We start from the raw sequence: 9,737 nt of genomic DNA, 5'->3' as shown, positions 1-9,737 counted from the left end.
AGACCTAAAAGAATGTAATGTTTACCAATTATGAGTTCGTATGGATTTTAAATCTGATGATGGCGCTGTTGTCTCGCCGAAACGTAATGAAATAAACGATTTACAAATTTTTATTTCACACTTTGGCTGAAACCCAGGAAGGAAAATAATATAATAATAATTACACGTAGTCAGGAAAATAAATCAGAACGAGTTAATGTACGGTAACAATTGTTTGATCAAAATATACTGAAAAGCAACTGCGGGAATACGAAACACCATTAAACCCGGCATTATTCTGACAAATTATTGCTTCGGCCTCCTTGATCACCTGAGCTGAATCTTGCAGACTTTTAGAAAATTATGCACCTCTATGTTAATCGTGCAACTTCCTGGTCATAACAGAGTTTTCTCACGTAGAAATTCGCTTTTCAAGGCAAAGTTGCACAGCGTTGCCTCTGGCTTATCGAAACAAAACCGGACAAACAAAGGATAAGTCTATGGCAATATCCTGCGAATTTATTCATGAATTAGAACGATTTCAAAATGTGTTTTTATTTAGCCAAACTAGGTGCATTTAAGTGACGCTTTCATGCTTTCCTCGACTTCTTCGCACGCTGTCGTCGAATCGGAGCACTTTTGGTTACCATCAACGTCCACGCATCGGCAAATGTTCCTTCGGCATTGTACCGGATTGTAGTTGCCATTTTCCAGACAATCTGGCTTTTCTGCTGTTGTCATCAGTAGATTTGATCGGGCACATTCTGCAATTTTTCGTTAACTAATTCGGCTTTAGAATTTAACGGTTACCTACTGCAATCCATGCTCTCTATCAGGGTGGTTAAGGTGGTGCTGGCTTTTTCCAACGGAGTTGTTATGGCGCTTCCTTCCTTATCCACGCAGTATTTGCTGCAAGAAAACAATTCAGAGTCCAAGTCGATTCTTTCCTGCAGTTGAATTTGCTTACTGGGTCTGATTTTCCTGGACGGCCTGATAGGAGCCATCCAAGTCACACGAGGGATATGAATACCCCAGAATCAAGCTGTATCCAGACTCATTCTTTTTTTCTTCAATTTCCTTGTGGATGCTCATGTACTCTTCTTCGCACTTTTTGTAGTAGAGCCCCTGCGAACCCTCGTCGGAGTCTAATGAAAATGACTGAATTTTTTGGAGTTTTCAATGCAATCCCGACTTACAGCAGGACAATGTTTCATTGCTAATATCCTCCAGGTCCACGAGCTTATTGTTGGGGAAAGTGGGGGCTCCATCCAGCGCGTCCACACATAAACACTGCTCATTGATGCACTGGATCCGATCGTAACTGCCTGTGGAATCGCATCGGAAGTGTTCATGCGGATGCAATTGGCGCCCCATTATGTCCACAGCATCGTAATAAGCTCTGGAACACTCTGGAAATATTCACAAATCACCAAATTATATTCTTAGCGCTGGTCACTTACCGCAAGACATGTAATCCGCAATGGTGTTGTAGTTGGCTTCTCCGAAGATGCGTGATCCGTTTGAGTGGAGGCAGAAGCAGCTGAAAAAGGCACAAGAAACCGGTTAAGATAACAGGAAAAGTGTTTATCAAAGAAAGTTGCTAACGATGTTAAATGGAACTCAAATAGACAATTCGATTAGGTAAAATCCTATGGAATTAGTAGCTAATTGTCTGTTGCAATGTTTGTCTATTGGGTCTGTCGAAACAACGACTCTCTTAGTGTTTCAAAATTGATTTCTGGTGTTCCGTTTCCAGTCCTTTTGCACTTGCTCTTTTACATACTTTTGTCCAGGAACACATTTGTAGGTGCCGTAAAGTCCGTCATCGTCGCATGTTGCTCGCGTCTCCATTGCGCCCAAATTCCCATTTTGTCTTCTCAAATCGAAGCTTTGTTGTTCCAAAGCGCAATTAGTCGACACTGCAGCAAAAAGTGTACGTTGAGAAATTGCTACCTCTCATCCTGGAGGTTTAGAAGAAAATGGCATGGCAGTTAAATGCCTCTTTTAAATATATTTTTCTCATGGTTTTTCAATCTAAACCTCAAGGTTGCTCACTTTTTTGGCAAGTTCCGTCGGTCTCGCCATCATCAGGCACACAAGTCAATCCGGGTCCACACAGCGACGTATGTTTTGCATTGGATGGATCGCCCACACTGCACTCTTCACCTTCGGCTTAAAATTTTTGAATTTACCTAATTGCCTGTTTTTTTTTGCAGAATTTACCCATGTACTCTAGGCAGTAGTCGCAGCAATTGCAGATATCCGGCGAAAGCATGTAGATTCCCGCATTGGTTTCGTTGCTTTTGCATCTGTCTGGGACTGCGTCGCATTCAACATCCTGGAAATTATTTGCTCAAGCTAGGTTTAAAATGGAAAAGTGTACACACTTTGCAACTGGAGGACACGCATCTAATGTCTTCATCGCCAAGGCCCCAAACAGCTGAAAATCCTATACAGAGCGCAGTTAGAACCAGAAAGTGATTCATTTCTATTTAAAATTGTGCGCCAGTCAAGTGAAAAGACTCCTAAATGTGTACTGAATGTTGTTTTAGATTAGCGGTATCGTTTTTCCTCCCTCATTGTTTGCTTAGATAAGGTTTTCTCGAAATCTTTTTGAAGATAATGTCGGTTTTAATCCTCTATTATTCATTTAAGAGGCAATCCTCATGTATTTGTTCATATCAATCAATGTTGAAAGATCATAAACAGTCAAGTTGCTACTTCACTGCAAACCTCAAGCTTTTAGCATTATCAGATAAAAAGCGCTCAAAAAAATTAACGACCGCATTTCGAATAAGTTCCCTTCTGTACTAGAAAATTGCCAGCTATAAGAGGGCGCTCGTGCTTGAAGCCGCTCTCACGCAACTGTGCACACACCATTTCCAGTTGTCAGCAAAATGCGAGGTTATGATGATGAACAGAAAGTTTTGTAATTCTTGACATTGAAGTTGGTGTATTTTTGAATTTATAATAATATTTAAATTGCCGATATGAACATTGCCCGAAAAATTCCCACTTACGTCTATGTAGGTTCAGCAATTTGCGGAGTATACGGTTTAGCCATTCTTGTAAAGTAAGTTTTTCCTTTAAACTGTTTAAAAGTATCCTTTTTCAACCCTGTTTCAGGGACAGGGGTGGTGGTGAACGATACAAAGGCATCCCCAGTGCGGACGGCAAAGTTGCGATTGTTACCGGCGCGAATACAGGCTTGGGCAAAGAAACAGCCTGGGAATTGGCCAAAAGGGGCGCCAAGGTTTATATGGCTTGCAGAGATATGATTCGTTGCGAGGAGGTCAGAAATGGTTTTGCTTAGCGAAAGCGATAAAATTCTTCACTTTGACCAGGCATTTGATGTGCACTTGTACTGTATTTGCAAGCTTTTGAAACCGAAGGAGAATGTCTTGTAGATGGATAGACTACGGTATCAACAGACAACAGACAGTATTTTTCATGTGGGTTTCAATAGCTTGCAATTGCTGATGATTTTGCCTTAAAATCGCCGCATGTCATATACATATTTTATTACTTACTGTTCTTGTTTGCAGGCCCGTCAAGAGATAGTTTTAGACACAAAAAACAAGTACGTTTATTGCAGACCGTGTGATTTGGCCTCGCTAGAATCGATCAGAAATTTCGTCCGAACATTCAAAGCTGCAGAACAGAAACTGGATGTTTTAGTTAATAATGCTGGCGTAATGAGAACTCCGAAAGGATCGAAAACGCAAGATGGATTTGAATTGCAATTGGGCGTCAACCATTTGGGCCATTTTTTGTTAACAAATCTCCTTTTGGACCACTTGAAGGTAGTAGATTAAATCAGTTTAATGCGTCACTCAGTTTAATGCGGGATTTTTTTGAAGAAATCTGCTCCAAGTAGAATCGTAAATCTGGCCAGTATCACATACAAAAACGGCACAATCAACAAGGCAGATTTGAATAGTGAGGCTGACTATGATCCGGCCGATGCGTATGCTCAGAGCAAACTAGCTGTGGTACTGTTCACTAATGAATTGGCTCAGCGATTGGAAGGTATAAAGTTGGTGGTAAGAAATCTAGTTTAACTAGCGCGGTGAGTTGCCAATTTTTGACTCAATATTAATCAAATCAATTGAAATAAGGCAAAGCTCAGTAGATCGTTGTAACAAGAAGAACACTCTCATTCAATTTGAATTTTCGCATTTTGCGTGAAAACTAGAAACATTTCTAGAACGAGGTTTGATATAAAAACGCACGCAATTTAACGCTCTATTTTTAACTGGAAACTAGACGTTTATGGCTCAACCGGTTCTCAGAATTCGTGTTCAAATAAGGGTGGATCTGGAGACTCGCATCAATCTTGCATCTATTTAACTGTGATTTTCGCATGGCTAATTGAACAATACAATTGATATAATTTTTACACGGGGATTTTAACGTTCTCAGGTACTGGAGTCACAGTGAATTCAATCCATCCTGGCATTGTGGACACGGACTTGGCACGTCACATGGGATTCTCAAAAAGTACCTTTGCTCGCATTATTTTCAGGCCCTTAACGTGGGCCTTCATTAAAAGTCCGCGTCAAGGGTGCCAAAGTATAATTTATCTAGCATTGGATCCTGAGGTGGAGAAAGTGACCGGAAAATATTTCAAGTAAGCTTAAACTGCATCAGAAACAGCATAGAATTAACGACATTCAAATATGATCAAACATCAAGAACACACTAAGAAATTGAAATAATACACAGACTGGATGGAACCAAGGAATCGGTCTTTTTGTATTAAAGTGTGTAATTTTTGGTTCTTTTCTAGGCTTCAAAGGTACATTTGGCCTAGCGCTTTCGACTATTAAGTCATCATCAGAGCCTTCGTCAAGGCTGATTGACGAAGGCTCTGATGATGTCTTAATAGTCGAAAGCGCTAGGCCAAATGTATCTTTGAAGGCTTGAAAAAGACCAAAAATTACACACTTCAATACAAGAAAACGATTCTTTGATTAACATTAAGAAATGTAGGTGAAAAATGTCGTTGATCTTTTCATCAATTTAAAACATTTACTGTGTTTTTAGTAGCTTCAAGGAGGAAGAACTTTCCGGAGATGCTCTGGACTTGAACTTGGCTAAATGGCTGTGGAAAGTCAGCGAAAAATGGACGCGATTATCTGCGTAGGAGTTTTTGCTGTTAAATATGACCAAACCATCGCTGTTGCGTTCCAAAAATGAAGCATTTTTAGGTATGTTATGCAAATATATTAATATTTATTACTCGGGAGTCTCAATTGCCATAATTCTTGTCCATTCCAGTCCCATTCATTCCCCTTCATTTGCACGGAAATAGATAGTGCCTCCGAAACCTATATGGGAAAATAAAACGCACTTGTGTACGAAATGCTGTTCTATTAGACTCAAAAATTGTCTTCATTATCACCAGACTCATTCACTGCATGTTGACTTTCTTTGGCTTTCAATTCTTCAATAATCCTCCTTCCAGCGATATTGACCATATCGGAAGTTCTGTCGTATAAAGCTTGAGCAAGAGTGGCATCTTTGACCGGATCGGCCGGTTCCTTAATTTCACAGTCACTGTAAAAGAGAGTAAACGAATGAACCAGATTTTGTCAGTTGATCGATTGATTCACACCTGAAATAGTATCCAGAAATGTTGCTCAAATTGGGCTCAACTGCTAGATAGACAATGCTTTGGCAGCCTTGTATGGGGTTTTTCAAGAACAGCCACATCCAGGGCCAAACGGACACTTTGGTCCATAAGGACCGTTGCAAAGGTAAATTTTCTAGATGATTTGTTCCTCTCACTAGCCCCGGGCTCACAGAGTTACAGTGAATTCGTGTATCTGAAACAATTCCTCTGCTTAGTGCCTTTTAGAGTCTCAATTAAAGGCGCTCACTGTCGAGGAGAGTGGCCAGATACTTGGTGAAGATAGTCAAAGCTAGTTTGCTTTGTGAAAATGCGTCTTTTTCGTTGTAGTCTTTTTCCATATTCAAGTCATCTAGTCTCAGCTTGCCGCTGTAATGCGCCATTGCCGACACATTGATAATCCTACCATTGAGCGACTTATTCAGGAGCGGCAGTAGAAGATGTGTTAAGAGAAACGGTCCTGAAATTCCTGTACTCAGCCCCAAAAACTTGCGTAATTTGCTGATTTACCCAGATAGTTGGTTGCCAAAGTCAGTTCGTTTCCTTCAGGCGTTTTAATGAACGGCTGGTAAATAACGGCAGCATTATTAATGAGAACATCCACTTTCGGGTAAGAAGTTTGGATGTCGTGGGCGAAACTTCGAACGCTGGCAACGCTTGAAATGTCCAGTAGTTTAACATCAATTGAGGCGTTTGTGTACAATTTTTTAAGTTCTTTCTGGGCCCGTTTTCCTCGTTCCTCATTTCGAACGGCCAGAACTACGTGGGCTCCTGAAATAACAATTCTGGTGGCTTGATCCATGTAAGAGCTTGTGGAAATAATTTCCTTACTTTGCAGCACTTTTTCACGGTATGATAGGCCTGGGTAACTCAATGAGTTTTTAGGAGTTGGGGCAGTGCTGCGTAAATGGCTTGGTGCGCCAACCCACCGCACCGGCGCATTAACTCAGTTCCGTTGCTGGGAAAATGTTGATGACTTTTTTAACTTGTTTTTAGATTTAGTTTTTAAGGGCCATTTATCAACAATGTTTTAAACATTTCTTCAAAATTCTGGAATTTTCCAGTTTTAGCAAAGTTACTCTTTTTTCTAAATGCTCAATTTTCTAAAGATTCACCTCAAAAGGTTTTTTTCGCGAAAAATTATGAAATACATTTTATTAGAACACTTGCCTCCTTCGTCGCTTTGTAAAAAGTTTTGAAATCCCTTTCCAGCTTCGAATTTGGGACAAAAATAACATAATTTTCCATCAGAAAACCAACTGAAAAAGGAAAAGTTTATAATAAATTAATTGGAAAACTCGTGACCTACATTCCTCTGAAGATTGTAAATGCGGTTGTTTAGTTTTGACTGAATTTTTTTGCTTTGCTTTCTACTCGAAAGCGCTCAATTTTGTAAAGTTTTACTTAAAAATACTGACGATCTGGATGTAGTTTACGCGAAAAATTACAGGATGTGTTTATAGCTTTGTAGCAATTTTACGGAAACTTTTCTGGAGTCGAATTCGGGACAGTCTTTTATACAAAAAAGTTAGAAGATGGCTTTACCAGAAAAGTGGTCTTCTTTATCGTCTTTTATACCCATTTTACCTTTAAATTTGGGACAAAATCGAAACAAACTTATCTTGTTTTCTTTTCGGCAAAATTTACGACAAAAAACTCAAAAAACGACCAGAGAAAGCAAAAGTATATAATCAATATTCGGGAAACTCGTCACCCTCATCGCGCTGAAAATTTTTTGTTTCATCAAAATTGAGTGCGCCAACAACTCAAAAGCGCAACTCAACACAGTGTTACTCAGGCCTACGTTATGAGTTCCTGATGAAGGACTTACCTCTGGCTGCAAGATTCTTTGCAGTCTCGAAGCCTAAACCACTAGCACCTCCAGTGATAATCACAATTTTTCCATCCATCCTATGCGACTTTGGGCACTGTGCACCTCCAACGTAAAATCTACGATTAGCAATCTTTCAATAGTAGCGCGGAAAGTTTCAGCTGAAAATCCTCGATTAGATAGAGTTTTCCTTACCGAATTGCCGAAATAATGCCAATGAACATCGCGATAAAATACGGCCACCAGCTATTGGAAAATGCCTCAAAATCGCCTGAAAAATTGTCGTACATGATTCGAATATTCAGTCGGGGATGTCACAGAAACTGTCGGATGATCACCTGAAAGTGAACTGGTTGCTGTTAAGGACCACCGGAAAATGAAGATTAAACCAATTATGTGAATCCGGACAGAGGCATGCCGAGTTTATGGGGCTTGATTAGATGTTTATTGAATAGATCCGACTTAAACAGTGACGCCAAAAGAATGCGTAATTTAACAAAATTAATGTAAAATTTCATCGTTTTCGTGGGTCACATTTGACGTTTTTTTCTTGCTGCTGGCTAAAATATTTGATCGCTTTAGTGGGAAAGTCCTAAATCGAAAAGCGAAATAATACATATCCATTACATAGTTTCTTTCGAGATGCTGCTGTTCCTGGCGTTTATTTATATGGGGCAATACATTTTTATTATTTACGACCTCAGCTTTATCCCGATTTCTCCCCATTTTGCCCGTTCACCCTTTATTTACCCATAAGAGCGCTGTCGCCTTGAGGAAATATACTGCGCTAGGTCTGGTTTCACTTATTCGTCTGACATTTTACAAATACTCTATCAACATTTACTCATGGATTTCAGGCAAAATGGCTCTTTACACGTTTGATAATCAACTCGAATCGTTCGGATTAGTTTTAGACACAGGATTTTTCCATTTCCAGTAATTTTCTGTCGCTTACCGACTTCTGCAACTTAATCTTCCAAAGGCGATTTTTTCATCTCCAGGCTAGATTTTGACAAGGTGATTTTAATATTTTATCAAGAATTGTTTATTTAATGAACTGTCTTAATTTCATTTTATTTACTTCATGACTATCTTCAATAGGTATTTTTAAATATTGACAAATTTTCTGTCGTTTGCCCCCTTCTGAATTTATTCTTCCAGAGCCGATTGCTTCATATTCAGACTGGATTTCAACAAGATGATTTTAACATTTTATTAAGAATTGTTTGCCTAATAAACTGTCTTAATTTTAATTTATTCATTTAATCACTTTTTTCAACAGGAATTTTTAAATGTTGAAAAATGTTGTGTCGCTTGCCCACTTCTGCAACTTTATTTTCCAAAACCGCTTTTTTCATCTTCAGGCTAGATTTTGGCAAGGTGATTTTAATGTTTCATTAAGAATTGTTTAGTTAATAAACTGTCTTAATTTCATTTTATTCATTTAAATACTTTTTTCAACAGGAATTTTTAAATGTTGAAAAATGTTGTGTCGCTTGCCCACTTCTGCAACTTTATTTTCTAAAACCGCTTTTTTCATCTCCAGGCTAGATTTTGGCAAGGTGATTTTAATGTTTCATTAAGAATTGTTTAGTTAATAAACTGTCTTAATTTCATTTTATTTGCTTCATGACTTTTTTCAATAGGTATTTTTAAATGTTGACAAATTTTCTGTCGTTTGCTCCCTTCTGCAACTTAGTCTTCCAGAGCCGATTGCTTCATATCCAGGCTCGATTTCGGCAAGATGATTTTAATATTTCATTAAGAATTGTTGAGTTAATGAACTGTCTTAATTTTATTTTATTCACTTCATTACTTTTTTCAATACGGATTTTTAAATATCTACGAATTTTCTGTCGTTTGCCCCCTTCTGCACCTTAATCTTCCAGAGCCGATTGCTTCATATCCAGACTAGATTTCGGCAAGGTGATTTTAACATTTTATTAAGAATTGTTTAGTTAATAAACTGTCTTAATTTCATTTTATTCATTTAATTACTTTTTTCAATACGGATTTTTAAATGTTGGAAAATGTTGTGTCGCTTGCCTACTTTTGCAACTTGATTTTCCAAAACCGCTTTCTTCATCTCTAGGCTAGATTTTGGCAAGGTGATTTTAACGTTTCATCAATAATTGTTTGCGTAATAAACTGTCTTAATTTCATTTGATTTATTTAATTACTTTTTTCAATACGGATTTTTAAATGTTGGAAAATGTTGTGTCGCTTGCCTACTTTTGCAACTTCATTTTCCAAAACCGCTTTCTTTATCTCCAGGCTAGATTTTGGCAAGGTGAT

General features: G+C 38.5%; 3 protein-coding genes across 4 annotated transcripts; 1 reads left to right on the top strand and 2 right to left on the bottom strand.

Moving 5' to 3' along the window:
- Positions 1 to 478: 478 nt before the first annotated feature.
- On the bottom strand, positions 479 to 2,535 carry LOC109545638. Its single transcript, XM_019916439.2, has 9 exons — positions 2,367 to 2,535; positions 2,203 to 2,317; positions 2,035 to 2,151; positions 1,763 to 1,898; positions 1,440 to 1,519; positions 1,176 to 1,388; positions 947 to 1,124; positions 794 to 888; positions 479 to 743 (listed from the first exon to the last, which is right to left on the bottom strand). Exons 1-9 carry the CDS (start codon positions 2,463 to 2,465, stop codon positions 547 to 549), a joined length of 1,230 nt encoding a protein of 409 aa, XP_019771998.1. The 5' UTR covers positions 2,466 to 2,535; the 3' UTR covers positions 479 to 546.
- A 279-nt stretch (positions 2,536 to 2,814) lies between these two features.
- On the top strand, positions 2,815 to 5,220 carry LOC109545648 (retinol dehydrogenase 13). Of its 2 annotated transcripts, none has more exons than XM_019916456.2 (6): positions 2,815 to 3,052; positions 3,106 to 3,271; positions 3,525 to 3,782; positions 3,840 to 4,008; positions 4,402 to 4,609; positions 5,029 to 5,220. In XM_019916456.2, the coding sequence occupies exons 1-6, from the start codon at positions 2,970 to 2,972 to the stop codon at positions 5,123 to 5,125; spliced, it is 981 nt and encodes a 326-aa protein (XP_019772015.2). In that variant the 5' UTR covers positions 2,815 to 2,969; the 3' UTR covers positions 5,126 to 5,220. The 2 variants fall into 2 exon arrangements, with proteins under 2 accessions (XP_019772015.2, XP_019772014.2); XM_019916455.2 differs by having other exon boundaries at positions 2,817 to 3,052; positions 5,026 to 5,220.
- Positions 5,221 to 5,335: 115 nt separating this feature from the next.
- LOC109545644 (retinol dehydrogenase 13) lies at positions 5,336 to 7,822 on the bottom strand. Its single transcript, XM_019916449.2, has 6 exons — positions 7,638 to 7,822; positions 7,443 to 7,561; positions 6,122 to 6,382; positions 5,862 to 6,071; positions 5,597 to 5,807; positions 5,336 to 5,538 (listed from the first exon to the last, which is right to left on the bottom strand). Exons 1-6 carry the CDS (start codon positions 7,730 to 7,732, stop codon positions 5,361 to 5,363), a joined length of 1,074 nt encoding a protein of 357 aa, XP_019772008.1. The 5' UTR covers positions 7,733 to 7,822; the 3' UTR covers positions 5,336 to 5,360.
- Between the last annotated feature and the right edge of the window lie 1,915 nt (positions 7,823 to 9,737).

The sequence above is a fragment of the Dendroctonus ponderosae genome, unplaced genomic scaffold (genome assembly GCF_020466585.1).
Source record: "Dendroctonus ponderosae isolate FM_Combo_2020 unplaced genomic scaffold, Dpon_F_20191213v2 Dpon_F_20191213_10, whole genome shotgun sequence".
Lineage (NCBI taxonomy): Eukaryota > Metazoa > Arthropoda > Insecta > Coleoptera > Curculionidae > Dendroctonus > Dendroctonus ponderosae.
This window is presented reverse-complemented; position numbering and strand designations above follow the sequence as displayed.